At 41.1% G+C, this 18,528-nt stretch overlaps 1 protein-coding gene across 27 annotated transcripts in view; it reads right to left on the bottom strand.

The window, feature by feature from the left end:
- Positions 1–8,561: 8,561 nt before the first annotated feature.
- Positions 8,562–18,528, bottom strand: part of LOC115150480 (gastrula zinc finger protein XlCGF58.1) — a 39,257-nt gene continuing 29,290 nt past the window's right edge. For 20 of the 27 annotated variants that reach the window (XM_029693804.1, XM_029693813.1, XM_029693819.1 and 17 more), the window contains 5 exons: positions 16,771–16,854; positions 14,735–14,818; positions 13,758–13,841; positions 13,166–13,284; positions 8,562–11,416 (listed from right to left, as the gene is read on the bottom strand). In XM_029693804.1, the coding sequence (XP_029549664.1) occupies positions 11,243–11,416; positions 13,166–13,284; positions 13,758–13,841; positions 14,735–14,818; positions 16,771–16,854 (545 nt within the window). In that variant the 3' untranslated portion in view covers positions 8,562–11,242. The remainder of the gene's footprint in view (positions 11,417–13,165; positions 13,285–13,757; positions 13,842–14,734; positions 14,819–16,770; positions 16,855–18,528) is intronic. The other 7 variants (XM_029693826.1, XM_029693831.1, XM_029693811.1 and 4 more) reach the window with 6 other exon arrangements.

The following is an 18,528-nucleotide window of genomic DNA, read 5'->3' as shown; positions in this document are numbered from 1 at the left end:
CTGGGCCTAATATAGTGCATAAGAGGTCATACAACACATTTTGTTGTGATTCATATTGATGATGTAAAGAATATTTGCTGATCTGTGGTGTGTAATGAGGCGCAACCAGACGCTGCACTTGACACATTTATGAAACTACTTATTCCAGTTACTAATAAGTATGCACCCATTAAGAAAATTACTGTAAAAACTGTTAAATCCCCTTGGATTGATGAGGAATTGAAAAATTATATGGTTGAGAGGGATGAGGCAAAATGTATGGCAATTAAGTCTGGCTGCACAACCGATTGGAAAACGTACTGCAAATTAAGAAATCATGTGACTAAACTAAATAAAAATAAACTACACTATGAAACAAAGAAATTATATAAACAAGGATAGTAAAAAGCTTTGGGGCACCTTAAATGAAATTTGGGGGAAAAAAAGCCACTCGGCTCCTTCATTTATTGAATCAGATGGCTCATTCATCACAAAACCCACTGATATTGCAAACTACTTTAATTACTTTTAATTACTTTTTCTTTGGGAAGGCATGCCTGCAACAAATGCTGACACTACACATCCAAGTATATCAGATCAAATTATGAAAGACAAGAATTGTACTTTTGAATTCCGTAAAGTCAGTGTGGAAGAGGTGAGAAAATGTATTATTGTCTATCAACAATGACAACCCACCGGGGTCTGACAATCTGGATGGAAAATTACTGAGGATAATAGCAGACGATATTGCCACTCCTATTTTCCACATCTTCAATTTAAGCCTACTAGAGAGCGTGTGCCCTCAGGCCTGGAGGGAAGCTAAAGTCATTCCACTACCCAAGAACAGTAAAGCCCCCTTTACTGGCTCAAATAGCCGACCAATCAGCCTGTTACCAACCCTTAGTAAACTTCTGGAAAAAATGGTGTTTGACCAGATACAATGCTATTTCACAGTAAACAAATTGACAACAGAATTTCAGCATGCTTATAGGGAAGGACACTCAACAAGCACAGCACTTACACAAATGACTGATGATTGGCTGAGAGAAATTGATGATAACAATTATTGTGGGGGCTGTCTTGTTAGACTTCAGTGCAGCTTTTGACGTTATCGATCATAGTCTGCTGCTGGAAAAAATGTATGTGTTATGGCTTTACACACCCTGCTATAATGTGATAAAGAGTTACTTGTCTAACAGAACACAGAGGGTGTTCTTTAATGGAAGCCTCTCAAATATAATCCAGTTAGAATCAGGAATTCCCCAGGGTAGCTGTTTAGGCCCCTTTCTTTTTTACATTTTTACTAACGACATGCCACTGACTTTGAGTAAAGCCAGAGTGTCTATGTATGCGGATGACTCAACACTATACACGTCACCTACTACAGCGACTGAAATGACTGCAATACTCAACAAAGAGCTGCAGTTAGTTCCAAGGTGGGTGGCCAGGAATAAGTTATCCCTAAATATTTCTAAAACTTTGCATTTGGAACAAAACACTCACTAAACCTTAAATCTCAACTAAATATTGTAATAAATAATGTGTAAATTGAGCAAGTTGAGATGACTAAACTGCTTGGAGTAACCCTAGATTGTCTGTCATGATCAAAACATTGATTATGACAATTGATGTAGTAGTGGCTAAGATGGGGAGAAGTCTGTCTATAATAAAGCGATGCTCTGCCTTCTTAACAACATTATCAACAAGGCAAGTCCTACAGGCCCTAGTTTTGTCGCACCTTGTCGCACCTACTGTTAAGTCGTGTGGTCAGGTGCCACAAAAAAGGACTTAGGAAAATTGCAATTGGCTCAGAACAGGGCAGCACGGCTGGCCCTTGGATGTACACAGAGAGCTAATATTAATAATATGCATGTCAATCTCTCCTGGCTGAAAGTGGAGGACAGATTGACCTCATCACTACTTTTATTTATGAGATGTATTGACATGTTGAATGAACCAAGCTGTCTGTCTAAACTACTGGCACACAGCTCGGACACACATACATACCCCACAAGACATGCCACAAGCGGTCTCTTCACAGTCCCCAAGTCCAGAACAGACTATGGGAGGCACACTGTACTACATAGAGCCATGACTACATGGAACTCTATTCCACATCAAGTAACTGACGCAAGCAGTAAAATTTGATTTAAAAAAGAGATAAAAAAACTCTTTATAGAACAGCGGAGACTGTGAAGCAACACTAACATTGGCACAGACACATGCGCGCGCGCACACACACACACACACACACACACACACACACACACACACACACACACACACACACACACACACACACACACACACACACACACACAAGATAACATACACCTGTAGATACAGTTGAAGTCGGAAGTTAATATACACCTTAGCCAAATACATTTAAACTCAGTTTTTCACAATTCATTTTTAATCCTAGTAACTATTCCCTGTCTTAGGTCAGTTAGGATCACCACTTTATTTTAAGAATGTGAAATGTCAGAATAATAGTAGAGAGAAGGATTTATTTCAGCTTTTATTTCTTTCATCACATTCCCAGTGGGTCAGACGTTTTCATACACTCAATTAGTATTTGGTAGCATTGCATTTAAATTGTTTAACTTGGGTCAAACGTTTTGGGTAGCCTTCCACAAGCTTTCCACAATAGGTTGGGGGAATTTTGGCCCATTCCTCCTGACAGAGCTGGTGTAACTGAGTCAGGTTTGTAGGCCTCCTTGCTCGCACACGCTTTTTCAGTTCTGCCCACACATTTTCTATAGGATTGAGGTCAGGGCTTTGTGATGGCCTCTCCAATACCTTGATTCTGTTTTGCCACAACTTTGGAAGTATGCTTAGGGTCATTGTCCGTTTGGAAGACCCATTTGTGACCAAGCTTTAACTTCCTGACTGATGTCTTGAGATGTTGCTTCAATATATCCACATAATTTTCCTTTCCTCATGATACCATCTATTTTGTGAAGTGCACCAGTCCCTCCTACAGCAAAGCACCCCCACAACATGATGCTGCCACCCCCGTGCTTCATTGGTGTTCTTCGGCTTGCAAGCGTCCCCCTTTTTTCTCCAAACATAACGATGGTCATTATGGCCAAACAGTTCTATTTTTGTTTCATCAGAACAACAGTTGTCAGCTGTGCTAACATAATCGCAAAAGGGATTTCTAATGATCAATTAGCCTTTTAAAATAAAAAACTTGGATTAGCTAACACAACATGCCATTGGAACACAGGAGTGATGGTTGCAGATAATGGGCCTCTGTACGCCTTTGGAGATATTCCATAAAAAATGTGCCGTTTCCAGCTACAATAGTCATTTACAGCATTAACAATGTCTACACTGTATTTCTGCTCAATTTGATGTTATTGTAATGGACCAACATTTTGCTTTCATTTCAAAAACAAGGACATTTCTAAGTGACCCCAAAATGTTGAACGGTAGTGTACATATGAGATGAGTAATGCCAGATATGTAAACATTATTAAAGTGACTAGTGTTCCATTCCTTAAAGTGGCCAGTGATTCCTAGTCTATGCCTATAGGCAGCAGCCTCTAATGTGCCAGTGATGGCTGTTTAACAGTCTGATGGCCTTTAAAGCACCTGTACTGACCTCGCCTTCTGGATGATAGCGGGGGGAACAGGCAGTGGCTCAGGTGGTTGATGTCCTTGATGATCTTTTTGGCCTTCCTGTGACATCGGGAGACTGTAGGTGTCCTGGAGGGCGGGTAGTTTGCCCCCGGTGATGCGTTGGGCAGACCGCACCACCCGCCGGAGAGCCTTGCGGTTTTGGGCAGTGCAGTTGCCGTACCAGGCGGTGATACAGCCCAATAGGATACTTTCAATTGTGCATCTGTAAAAATTAGTGAGGATTTTAGGTGACAAGCCAAATTTCTTTAGCCTCCTGATGTTTGAAGAGGCTCTGTTGCGCCTTCTTCACCACATTGTCTGTGTGGGTGGTCCATTTCAGTTTGTCTGTGATTTGTACACCTTGAAGCTTTCCACCTTCTCCACTGCGGTCCTGTTGATGTAGATAGGAGGGTGCTCCCTCTGCTGTTTCCTGAAGTCCACGATCATCTCCTTTGTTTTGTTGACATTGAGAGAGAGATTGTTTTCCAGGCTCTACACTCCCAGAGCCCTCACCTCCTCCCTGTAGGCTGTCTTGTCATCGTTGGTAATCAAGCTTACTACTGTTGTGTAATCACAGACACAATGGGACTACTAGTTGTGGTAGCACACAGTAGTAGACGTAATATATATAGTAGTACTTCTCCAGTATGGTGGTGTTAATGGCAGTCATTTTTCTATCTCTTCAACACATAATCCAATGGAAAGCAGCAATGTGCGTCATTTTTCCTTTTTAGGAATTTACAGAGACTTTCAAAGCATGTGAAATTCCAGTTCTCTGTTAAGATGACTTATCTGATCCCCCTCCATACACTAGTGTTGACCAGTCTAAATCATGGTTGAAGTTGAAGCTAATGCACACTCTCCCTCTAAAATAACTCAGAGGGTCCTCTCAGAATCCATTCTCACTGCAGAGTAAACAAGCTGACACTCACTAAGCTGAAATCAGTTTTTTTCCTAGCTCAGGCACAGAGTGGTTAGTTGTTGATACAGTTTTGTACCAAAAGTATTGTACCAAAAGTATTGGCACAGTGACACCTTTTTTGTTGTTTTGGCTCTGTACTTGAAATTATACAATGACAGCTTTAATTTGAGGGTATTTTCATCCATAATGGCGAACCGTTTCGAAGTTACAGAACTTTTTGCACATAGCCCCCCATTTTAGGGGACTAAAAGTATTAGGACAAATTAACTTTATATGTGTATTAAAATAGTAAAAAGTTAAGTATTTGGTCCCATATTCCGAGCACCCAATGACTTGTTGGATGCATTTGCTGTTTGTTTTGGTTGTGTTTCATATTATTTTGTGCCCAGTATAAATGAATGGTAAATAATGTATGCATCACTTTTATTGTAAATGATAATATAATATGTTTCTAAACACTTCTACATTAATGTCAACGCTACCATGATTACAGATAATCCTAAATGAATTGGGAATAATGATTAATGACAAAGTAAAAGGCATAAATATCATACCCCCAAAAATGCTAACCTCCCTTTTAATGTAATGGTGAGAGGTTAGCATGTCTTGGGGGTATGATATGTGTGCGTCTAAATTCCCAATCTGGCCCTCATTCCATAACGGCCACCTAATCATCCCCAGCTTCCAAATGGCTCATTCATCCCCCTCCTCCGCCCCTGTAACTATTCCCCAGGTCGTTGCTGTCAATGAGAACGTGTTCTCAGTCAACTTACTTGGTAAACTAAGTGTTAAATAAATAAATATAAATCATGGTAGCATCCACATTAAGGTAGAAGTGTTTAGAAACCTATTATATTCTTATTTACAATAAAAGTAACTTCTGAAACAAACTATAACAAACAGCAAATGCATCCAAGAAGTTTGTAGAGTCACAAGCTTGATGTAATCATTGCAAGTAGGAATATGGGACCAAATACTAAACTTTTGACTACTTTATTACACATATAAGTGAATTTGTCCCAATACTTTTGGTCCCCTAAAATGTACAAAAACGGGTGTAATTTCTAAACGGTTCACCCGATATGGATGAAAATATCCTAAAGCTGAAAGTCTGCACCTCATAGTCATTATATTACAAAACCAAAGTGCTGGAGTAGAGAGCCAAAACAACCAAAAATGTGTCACTGCCCCAGTACTTTTGGAGCTCACTGTCCTTATGACCGAGGAGTTTCCTTTTTAGTGTGTGTGTGTGTGTGTGTGTGTGTGTGTGTGTGTGTGTGTGTGTGTGTGTGTGTGTAAATGCTGACATGAAGCCACAGACCCCTCCAGGACATGTATCTGCGACCTTAAATATCATCTTTAATTACCACAGACAGTAACCATGGTGATCCTGTGATGGATAACCAAGGGCCAATCACTGCATTTGCAGAGCCGCTGATTCATTTGTTAATTAACCACTAAATGACAGGCCACCCCTGTACCTCATGGTGGGAGGAGTGGGGTGTCTGAGTCTGGGGTGCTTTTAAATCATTTGTACTGACGGATCCAGGCTCAAACCATGAGAAAGGAAAGGAGGGTTTAATTCTCTGATTTCAAAAACATCTGAAAGATCAATGAGATAAATAAAAGCTTTATTATCAGAATTCTATAATCTACCCCACTGCAATGTATCCAACCAAACTGTCTGCAACCTTACCAGGTGTCCGTTATCTAGCTAGAGAAACACTGAAAACTCTATCTAGACACATACTTTATGAAAAGATGCACACACCCTGGCAGTGACCTTTCCCCCCCATCAGCAAACATACTCTCCCCTCACTTAGGATGGCTCTGTGTTAAGTGCTCGGAGCCCCAGGGTGCTGTAAATTAGTCTATGGCTGAACCCCTCGAGAAAGGGAGAGACCAGGGAATGGAGAGAGAGCAAGCCCTCTATGAGTGATGCCTCAGTGAGATGGTTTCATTAGACCCCAGAAAGTCTGATAGCATTGCAGTCAGTGTGGAGGAAAACATCTGAGGTAGTGAAGCTTAAAGGAAACAAATCATACCGGCTGCATCAACAATGGACTAATGAAAGAAATACCAAGATCGTTTTTGGGTGGAGCGAAACAAAGAAAAGCAGGATCAATGAGTTAGCAAGTATTTTATTTTATCTCAAATGAACTTAGAAACCATGAGAATGAATGAATCCTCCACAACTGACCTGCTTCGTTGCAGGTTAACTCAACACTATCCTGAATTTGTGGACACTTTTTCCAGAACACCCTTCTGCACACATACTTTATTACAGCACCATACACATAAGACCATCTCAATTGGATGGTGGTGGGTGCATTAGCAGAACAAAACAGTGCCTTATCCTATTTGTACACACAACATTCACAGGGCATTTGGGAAAGCACAGGCAGCTAGACAATAGAAAGGCCTTAGAGGACACCCCTGACTAACTCCACGTTCTGTCCTTCTCCTCCTTCCCTCCATGCTGTTATGATCAGCCCTCCTCCTTCCCTCCATGCTGTTATGATCAGCCCTCCTCCTCCCCTCCATGCCATTATGATCAGCCCTCCTCCTCCCCTCCATGCCATTATGATCAGCCCTCCTCCTTCCCTCCATGCCGTTATGATCAGCCCTCCTCCTCCCCTCCATGCCATTATGATCAGCCCTCCTCCTTCCCTCCATGCCGTTATGATCAGCCCTCCTCCTCCCCTCCATGCCATTATGATCAGCCCTCCTCCTTCCCTCCATGCTGTTATGATCAGCCCTCCTCCTCCCCTCCATGCCATTATGATCAGCCCTCCTCCTCCCCTCCATGCCATTATGATCAGCCCTCCTCCTCTGCAAGTGTTGATGGTTTGAGGGGGATGTGGAATGGACAGAGAAGGACCAAGGTCAGTGTTTCTGGGGAAATACCTGTACATTCCAAAAAACTTCTGGATCACAGCAAACACAGTTTACTTTAATGCAAGGTGGGACGTTTAATTTGAAGAGATTTGGAGCAGTTATAGTTAATGAAATGGTTACCTGGACTATCTACATTGACCCTATGCACACTCAAGACTACCCACACTATATATCATACAAACCCCCACACACAGTGTACACAGTACACTTATGCAACTGTTTGTTTACTCCTCTATCCTGATGTCTAGTCACTTTACTCCTGCCTACATGTACATACCTACCTCAATGACCTTGTACCCATGCACATTGATATGGTATTGGTACTCCCTGTATATAGCTTAATTCTTGTTTCATGCATCGTGTTTTTCTTAACTCTGCATCGTTGGGAAAAGGGTTTGGAAGTAAGCGTTTCACTGGAAAGTCTACACCATTTGTATTCGGCGCATGTGACAAATACAATTTGATTTGACATCAACTACTGCTTGGGGTATAGGACAATTACCACCACAAGTCATCCCAATAAATGTTAGTATCAGCTAGAGATTTTTTTATCAGTCCCAATAATGAGTATGTAGCTTAGCAATGTTTCAATAAACCTTCAAAGAACATACATTCTAGCCAGATAGTGGTGTGCTATTAGCCTAGTCCCAGATCAGTTCGTGCTCTTACCAAGTCCATTGCTCATTGTCAAGACAAATGTGTTTGGCACAATGAGAAGTTGGAATGATAGTGTAGACTGATACTCTGATTATCAGGAATCTACAATGACACTGACAAGCCTTTCTCATATTTCCTCTCAACTTTGGTACCCTCTTGAGGACTCATGGTGTAATTGTGATAACATACAGGAACTCTAGTCCTTTTGTTCACCTGACCTAGAATACCTCAATCAAATGCTGACCGTATTATCTCCCAAGAGAGTTTTCTTTGGTTATAGTCACAGCCGTGTACACCCCCCCCCCCCCCCCAAGCCGATACCACGACGGCCCTCAAAGAACGTCACTTTCACAAGCATTTCGCTACACGCACAATAACATCTGCTAAACACGGCTGTGACTAATACAATTTGATATATTCATATCACTGATTATCCCCCCAGGCAAGGCTGTTGGAGTAAACAGAGGAAACAAAACTCAAGTCTTTTATAAAGTATTTTATTTCAGCATAATGGTAGGAAGCCTCTCCCCTTACAATTAAAACTAATTGGATCACAAGGGTACATATTATTTTCCCCATTTTTACAATAATTAAATGTAACATTTTTTTAAGAAGTTATTTTTATGCACGTATTTTGCTTAGACAAAAGAATCAATATAAGATCCTAACTGAGGACCAGAACTCTGCATGCAAGACTAATAAAGACAAAGAAAAGACTAACTTGTGATAGCTAATGTAGATGCTGTTGCTTACCTAATATTTCTATCAATATAATTCACTACAAATAGAAGGGGACCTGTATAAAAACAGTCATTTTCTTGAGGTACTACCGCCTCTAATCTTCAAATGACTAAAAACGCCCTGGGCTCTCAATACAGTACTGATCCAAATGGTTCTGCCATCTGTCAAGTTGAGGAGTAAGAGGCTCTGTCTAAAGACTAAAATCTAGAACAGTTTTGAAAAAGAAAAATATCCATATTTCATGTTTTTTACTTTTGTTTTTATCACTCCAGTGTTTACAATATTATCCGAAAAAAAGGTCTTTGAAACATTACCAGAATCGTCAAATACAGTAGAGCAGAGAGCAAGGAGCTCTTCTCTAACTGCGCCATCCTTTACCTGATCCTTTGAAGAAAATAAACCTCACTGTGTTAACTGATCAGACTCAAAAGATTCTATTGCATTTTCATCATGAGATTGAGAACAATACTTAAAAGGACAGAACTGAAAGGGCTTTAACAGTTAATGGGAGCCAACCTTGCCCTGTGGCCTCACTAGTGGGTAGTGGTGGTTACAAGTGGCATCCTTTCCACATTTCTTGGGGCAAGGGGTTGCCAAATCATACAGTAAGCTGCAGTTTCTTAACCCTGGTACTAGAATACCCCTGTTTGCTGGATTGCATCATCTAATCACTCAGGCATAATTAAAACAGTTAAATATCTTAACTACTGCAGACTGTACGTCGCAACATTTCTGGAATATACATTTGGCATTACTAAATAAACAAAAGTACATTGGTTTCACTAACAGTAGTAGCCTGGCGACATTGAGAATCATTCAATTCAATGACTCAGTTTAAGTGAAGTCCAGCACACACTGGTCCTCAGGACCAGGTTCCAGAGATACTTCCCTAAGCTGCTCTACAAGCCCAGACAGGCTGCTGTGGAACACCACCAATAGACCCACTGATTAACCTGGACAAAAATAGATAAACGTCAGAGTAGATAGACATTAACTAAAGCATCTCTGTGCTCTGTAGCCATTACACTTGGAGGGGGTAAACCACAGACATGTTCAAAAGTTCAGTACAGGTTACAGTCATTCATTACAATATAATTTTACACTACAATGATTATTTAAGAGAGATCTTATTCGAGTTAAGGCTAACCCCCGAAAGAACATGACAGAAATCCTTTATACACACCTACCCCCATCTCAGTTAAAGGCATTTGTTAGTGTGTAGCAAAGTGAAACAAGTGTTCATTTAACTATGAGAAAAATTATCTGTATGGCCTTTAGCTGGCCAAAGCACTGCCTGACAAATTGAAGTTAGCACTATTAGCATCTCACTGGAATTGTCAAACTCCCCTCACGTAATCATTCAGGAGCCCGGGGTTAAATTATTACCAATAATAACCAGCACTATATCAATTCTCAACGAACAGATGAAGGAATATTTGCCTATGCCTTATAGTGCCATTGTAGTAAGCAGTGTTCTATAAGGGTGACAGCTTTGGAAAAACATTCCCAGCTTTTAAAAAGGCAGTGGCTCATCCTTTTTATCATATCTGATAATAATAATTAAACCATGAACTAAAAAACAAAAGGCAAATTAAACAAATAACATAAGCACGCTCTAAGGCCACAAGACTGTGTACACCTCCTGCTATGCTCTCAACATGAGGATCTGTACAAACAAAGTAATGGGACTTGCTGAAGCTGCCATCGTGTGCCGTTTTCCACGTACATCTTTATAAGAATTGACTGTAAAAGAGCCTGCGACCTGCTCCCATAGACCTCTGTACATACACCGTTAAAGGGTGTAATGGAACTTGCTAACGCTATCATCCTGTCTGTGCCACTTCCTGAGTCATCAGCAACTCTATCCAACAAGAACCACAATATCCTCTGACCTGACCCTTCACTTCAGACCGGTTAGGACATCCTCCACTTGCCTATATCGTCCTAAAATCACAAACTTTATGGAACCCCTTTTTAGTTTTAGTTCTGACACCTGTACCATTGTCTGACAACTTTTTTTCTTTCACAAACTACATTTTCTACAAACGTCCTGTGTTGTTTATTGTTATATATCCCACTTCATCATTGTTATGGCGTAACATTAACACCCCCCCCACCAGAGAGTACCACCAACAGCACAAACGATCATTCTAAATAATAATAAAAAACAACTTTTAAAAAATAGATTAAGTACAAAATAGACCACCAATTATTGAAGGAAACTCGCTCTCAAGAAGACAAAAACATCTGTCCCGATGTCATAGTAACCTCAGGACTCGAGATGCAGGATCAGTCTTTGCCAGAGTGTGGCGCCACTGAGTGCAGGGTTGAGTGAGACTAGGTGGCCTGTCCTGTCTCTCTGGGAGATGGTGTGTGTGTGTGTGTGTGTGTGTGTGTAGGGAGGGAGGATGGGGGGGAATGTCAGACAGCCAGTCGACCAGGGGGTGGGTGAAGGGGGCTCCAGGTGGGTGGAGCGGGTGGGGGCTCCTGGGAGTATGGGCGGGGCTCGCAGCACGGCTGGTTCTCCACCTTGGCCACACCACGGCCCTGGCACAGCCGCCGATGTCGCAGCAGCCGGTCCGTCCGCGAGAAGTTCTACAACACATACATGGAGGATTTATGCAGCATTCATTTAAACAGATGAGTGTGTACACATGCCCAATATAATTAAGCCCACTGTGTCCGTTTGGTCAATGGGCTTTTCTGGTGCTTGTGGGTCAAATCCAATCTAATACAACAGGTGAAGACCTTACCGTGAAATGCTTACTTACAAGCCCTTAACTTTATTTTCTTAGTAAATATTTTCTTAACCTACAATGCAGTTCTAAGTAAAGTAATAAAGTAAAGTAATAAAATAACAATGAGGCTATATACAAGGGGTACCAGTACCGAGTCAATGTGCGGGGTACAGGTTAGTTGAGGTAATTTGTACATGTAGGTAGGGGTAGAGTGACTATGCATAGATAATAAACAGCTAGCAGCAGCAGTGTAAAAACAAAGGGGGTCAATGTACATAGTCTGGGTGGACATTTGATTAGCTGTTCAGGAGTCTTATGGCTTGGGGGTAGAAGCTGTTAAGCCTTTTAGACCTAGACTTGGCGCTCCGGTACCGCCTGCCGTGCGGTAGCAGAGAGTCTATGACTTGGGTGACTGGAGTGATATTTTGTTGGGCCTTCCTATGACACTGCCTAGTATATAGGTCCTGGATGGCAGGAAGCTTGGCCCCAGTGATATACTGGGCCGTACGCACTACCCTCTGTAGCGCCTTGCGGTCGAATCCCGAGCAGTTGCCATACCAGGCAGTGATGCAACCGGTCAGGATGCTCTCGATGGTGCAGCTGTAGAACTTTGAGGATCTGGGGACCCATGCCAAATATTTTCAGTCTCTTGAGGGGGAAAAGGTGTTGTCGTGCCCTCTTCACAACTGTCTTGGTGTGGTTGGACCATGATAGTTTGTTGGTGATGTGGACAGCAAGGAACTTGAAACTCTCGACCCGCTCCACTACAACCCCGTGAATGGGGACGTGTTCGGCACTCCTTTTCCTATAGTCCACGATCATCTCCTTTGTCTTGCTCTCCTTGAGGGAGAGTTTGCTGTCCTGGCACCACACTGCCAGGTCTTGAACGCTGAGCTGTAGTCAATGAACAGCATTTTCAGATAGGTGTTCCTTTTGTCCAGGTAGGAAAAGGCAGCCTGGAGTGCGATTAAGATTGCGTCATCTGTGAATCTGTTGGGGTGGTATGTGAATTGGAGTGGGTCTAGGGTTTCCGGGATAATGGTGTTGATGTGAGCCATGACCAGATTTTCAAAGCACTTCATGGCTACCAACGTGACTGCATGTCAGAGTATGTGCATACATTCTCTTACCTGAAGGCCCTGCTCATAAGGAGAAGACTTATTTTTAACGTGGGCAGGCATCTGTATGTTGGTATATCCGTGTGGGTGTGTCACTTGTGTGTGTGCATCATCAATGCAATACATTCTCTTATGTGCTGGCACTGCTCACCCTAAAAAATGTAATTCGAACCTGGTAGGGCATGTCTTTGCTACGTGTCTGTATCAGCGTGTACATGTGCCTGTGACACCATTCTCCTATGTGCTGTCACTGCTCACCCTGCGGCAGATGTTTTGTGACGTAAGAGGGCATGACGCTCTCTCCTTGCTTCGAGCATGTCTGAGTGTGTACGTGTTCCTCAGTGCCAGCACGCAAGGCACGTTCTTCTACGTGCTGGCACTGCTCACACAGACGGCATCTCTCCAATGCAGGTGTGTATATGTACGTGCCTGGGTATGTGTGTGTGCGCCTCTTTCTCTGTGCCTCTTCTGTGTCTAAGTTATTTTACCTGCTGGCATCGCTCACATTGATAAGGCTTCTCTCCGCTGTGGACACGCTTGTGTCTCTCCAGATGGTAACGCTGGATAAACCTCATGTCACACATGTCACAAGCAAACGGCTTCTCCCCTAAAAGAGCACACAAACAGATTCATCACATCAAATCCACAGAGTCGAACCATAAACTGTATATGATTTACTCTTACTCGGTTAAAGTCTACTGGTTACAATCACCAATTTACAAATGTTTGTTAACGTGATGGGAAACTGTTTTAGTTCTTATGACATCAAAACTAAGACAAACTACTGAATATGAGCCAGTTTCTGGACAGGAATTAAAGGATAAGAAACTAAACGTGTGGTAACATTTTAAGATGTCTTGTCATCAACTCATTATGTGTAGATAAAAGTGGAAACTGATATTTTTTTTGCTTTTTAAATCAAACCAACTCGATGCCCCTGAAAAGTTTTGATAGTTTGAGGCTGGTTCAACATCTCATCAAATGACTTGACAATCCAAACTCGAGTTTGTTGTGATCGTATATTTGTTTTGATTAAAATAGCCTTTATTGGGGATAAGGGTACAGTAAATGGGGGCATACCCGTATGAGTGTGGCTGTGTCTCTCCAGGTGGTTACGCTGAATAAACCTCATGTCACACATGGAACAAGCATACGGCTTCACCCCTATACACACAGAGCAATGCATTAGCTCTCTCTCCAAAGAGTACAACACAAAAATCAAGTTAGCACTACAAATACTATTGTGAGATAATTGTTTGCTACCATAAGCATGTAACAATTACAGTAAGAGTGCTTTACGTGTCATATCACGATGTGGACCCTGAAGATGGGGGCTGTTGATCACAAGGATGAGAAGACGTGGCAATCTGACTTGTTTAATAAGCTCTAATGAACACTACTTTTATTTTTTTCCATCATAACACTATTAGCTAATTAACAACAATCAACACACGCAATTGTGAACTAATTGTGAACTAAGCACCGAATAAAAGTATTAAGAACAAAATCTAATTGTGTGTCAATAAAGCCTTCGCAGAACGTATAATCCCACTGCTAAAATAATCATTAGACTTTGTAAAGAATAGTTGTAGTTTCAAATTTTAACTAAATTCTTCACTAAAACGATTATAGCAATAGCTACTTAGCTGCAGACAATCTCTCACAACAAGCTTACAATATGATATTGTTTTACTTATGGAAGTGCTTGGCCAATTCATGTTTGGAATAGCAGGAAATAGATTATAGATTTATTCTTCTAATAAATGTTTTTATTATCTCAACATCCACATGATAGCTAAATTAGCTGAAGATCTTTAGGGATCTAGCTTTAAACAAAAAAAATTGAACTTGTACTAGAATGTATTACAAATATTAATTTGTGTTGCTGCAGTATTTTAAACTTAAAATCAACAATTTACTAATTTATCATCATTACAAAACTATATAGATGAGAAATGTATTTTCTAGCAGTCCTTCATTACATGTGTGTGAAAATCCATTACTAACATCCTTTACTAGCTTGTATATGTGTGATAGGTACGGTGAGCGGACTGTACCCGTATGAGTGAGGCTGTGTCTTGTCAGGTGGTAGCGCTGAACAAACCTCATGTCACACATGGTGCAAGCGTAAGGTTTCACACCTAAATGCACAAAGCATTGAGATATTATTTTTGTGCCTCGCACCAATTTAGGTCCAATAGGAAGTTTAAGTACAGTATATCCATTTACGCTAAACTGATTTTTACCACCAATTTCAATTCATGCAATGACTTACAGGGGATTCAGGTGGAAGAATCAGGGAGATGTTTTCTCCAACTATTTTTTTAAATGTATTTTTCAATGCTTTAGTCCACAACCACAACACATCACATGAGCTGATGATGTAATCTAATAGTAAAACTACCCCTTCTCATCCAAACGTTTATGGAAATTCTGGACTTTTTTGGATATCAAACCTAACTACATATATTCCACCTATATTTCTTTGTGCATGATGACTAGCATATACAGTTCCAGTCAAAAGTTTGGACACCTACTCATTCAATGGTTTTTATTTATTTATACATTGTAGGATAATAGTGAAGACATCAAAACTATGAAATAACATATGGAATCATGTGTTAAATCAAAATACATGTTATAGTTGAGATTCTTCAAAGTAGCCACCCTTTGCCTTGACAGCTTTGAACACTATTGGCATTCTCTCAACCAGCTTCACATGGAATGCTTTTCCAACAGTCTTGAAGGAGTTCCCACATATGCTGAGCACTTGTTGGCTGCTTTTCCTTCACTCTGCGGTTCAACTCATCCCAAACCATCTCAATTTGGTTGAGGTCAGGTGATTGTGGAGGCCAGGTCATCTGATGCAGCACTACATCACTCTCCTCCTTGGTCAAATAGCCCTGACACAGCCTGGAGGTGTGTCGATCATTGTCCTGTTGAAAAACAAATGATAATCCCATTAAGTGCAGACCAGATGGGATGGGGCGTAGCTGCAGAATGCTGTGGTAGCCATGCTGGTTAAGTGTGCCTTGAATTCTAAATAAATCACACACAGTGTCACCAGCAAAGCACCCCCACACCATCACACCTCCTCCTCCATGTTTCACGGTGGGAACCACACATGCGGCGGTCATCCGTTCATCTACTCTGCGTCTCACAAAGACACGGCGGTTGGAACCAAAAATCTCAAATTTGGACTCATCAGACCAAAGGACAGTTTTTCACCGGTTCTAATGTCCATTGCTCATGTTTCTTGGCCCAAGCAAGTCTTTTCTTCTTATTGGTGTCCTTTAGTGGTGGTTTCTTTGCAGCAATTTGGCCTGATTCACGCAGCCTCCTCTGAACAGTTGATGTTGAGATGCGTCTGTTACTAGAACTCTGTGAAGCATTTAGTTGGGCTGCATTTTGAGGCTAATAACTAATGAACGTATCCTCTACAGCAGTTAACTCTGGGTCTTTCATTCCTGTGGCGGTCCTCAAGAGAGACAGTTTCATCATAGTGCTTGATGGTTTTTGCGACGGCACTTGGAGAAACTTTCAAAAGGTCTTTATGCGGATTGACTGACCTTCATGTCTTAAAGTAATGGAGTGTCATTTCTCTTTGCTTATTTGAACTGTTCTTGTCATACTATGGACTTGGTCTTCTACCAAATGGGGCTATCTTCTGTATACCGCCGCTACCTTGTCACAACACAACTGATTGGCTCAAACACATTAAGTAAAGAAATTCCACAAATTAACTTTTAACAAGGCACACCTGTTAATTGAAATGCATTCCAGGTGACTAACTCATGAAGCTGGTTGAGAGAAAGCTGTCATCAAGGCAAAGGGTGGCTATTTTGAAGAATCTCAAAATATAATTTGATTTGTTTAACACTTGTGGTTACTACATGATTCCATATGTTATTTCAGTTTTGATGTCTTCACTATTATTCTACAACGTAGAAAATAGTAAAAATAAAGAAAAACCCTGGAATGAGTAGGTGTGTCCAAACTTTTGACTGCTACTGTACATCCTGCTAACCCTATACGCAAGGCTTGAGGTGTGGCCTGATCTTGGGTAAGGTAGGTACGGTGAGCGGACCCCTACCCAAATGAGTGAGGCTGTGTCTTGAGAGGTGGTATCGCTGGTAAAATCTCTTGTCACACATGGTGCAACCATATGGCTTCACCCCTATACACACACAAGGGCATCAATACGTTACTTTGTGCCTCTTGTTAGTCTTCCACTATTAGGTTTACCATAAAGTTCAGACAAATACAGCACAACAGACAATATGCACCAAGTGCTGTTATCAACATTCTGCCTTCACACAACAGGACTGGTGTTGCCAACTTTTTGTGAGAAAAGTTGGTAGCAGCACAATGTTATAAAATTGTAGATAAACTAGACAATTGATTTCCATGATAACTTCAAAACACACATTTGTAAGGCATGTGATCATCATCAGCACAGTGAGTGTGTACGCTGCTGTTCTGACTAGGCCAAATCACTGCAGGAAAGTCACTTCATTTTTGAAAACTAACAGGTAAAATAATCCTTAAATAATGCTGAATTTACCTTAGCCACTTTTAGGTGGGGAAATGAGAGGAGACTCAAAAGATCTAATGACTAGGGCAACGTTGCCAAGTTGGTAATACAGAGCAGGAGGTGTTTTCAGATCGTAGACATCTTTAACCGTTTCTGCAGGTTCCAATAACTGCCATTACACTAACACATCATAAACTGTCTGGATTTAAAATACACATACCATTTTGGAAGACATCACTACAACTGGGAGTTATTCCAATTTGAAACTTATTGAGGCATGATGTCCTGAGTGTTCAGTGATCATTTTTGGGACAATTAAGTTTCATGCATTTTTTAAAATCACTTAAATCCACCACACATCTCATCAACTGATGTAATCTGGTAGTAAAACTAGCCTTTCCAATCCTTAAGTGAAATTACATGATTTACTTTTTGGGGTATGAAACCTAACATGTAGAGAATATATTTCACCTACATTGCACTCAAAGTATTCACACACCTTGACTTCCTCCACATTTGGATGTGTTACAGCCTGAATTTAAAATTGATTTGTTATGGCAAGCCTAAATAAATTCAGGAGTAAAAATTTGCTTCTCTCTGTACCCCACACATACAGATAATTGTAAGGCCCCTCAGTCGAGCAGTGAATTTCAAACAACCGCAAAAGACCAGGGAGGTTTTCCAATGCCTCGCAAAGAAGGGCACCTATTGGTAAAGATAGAGATAATATACAATGCACCCAGTCACCACAAAAATACAGGCATCCTTCCTAACTCCGCTGCCGGAGTGTAAGGAAACCGCTCAGAGATTTCACCAATGGTGACTTTTAAACAGTTCCAGAGTTTAATGGCTGTGATAGGAGAAAACTGAGAATGGATCAACATTGTACTCCACAATACAAACCTAATTGACAGAGCGAAAAGGAAACCAGTACAGAATAAAAATACTTTAAAAAATGCATCCTGTTTGCAACAAGGCACTAAAGTAATACTGCAAAAAATGCAGCAAAGCAATTCACTCTTTGTCCTGAATACAAAGTGTTGCTTGGGGCAAATCCAATAAAATATTACTGAGTACCACTCTCCATATTTTCAATCATTGTGGTGGCTGCATCATGTTATGGTTATGCTTGTAATAGTTAAGGAATGGGGAGTTTTTTTAGGATAGAAAAGAAACAGAATGGAGCTAAGCACAGGCAAAATGCTACAGGAAACCTGGTTGTCTCCTTTCCACCAGACACTGGGCGATGAATTCACCTTGCAGCAGGACAATAACCTAAAACAAGGCCAAATCTACACTGGTGCTGCTTACAAAGAA

Source organism: Salmo trutta, chromosome 16, assembly GCF_901001165.1.
Source record: "Salmo trutta chromosome 16, fSalTru1.1, whole genome shotgun sequence".
Classification (NCBI taxonomy): Eukaryota; Metazoa; Chordata; class Actinopteri; order Salmoniformes; family Salmonidae; genus Salmo; species Salmo trutta.
The sequence above is the reverse complement of the archived record's forward strand: the minus strand, read 5'-3'. Positions and strand labels throughout refer to the sequence as shown.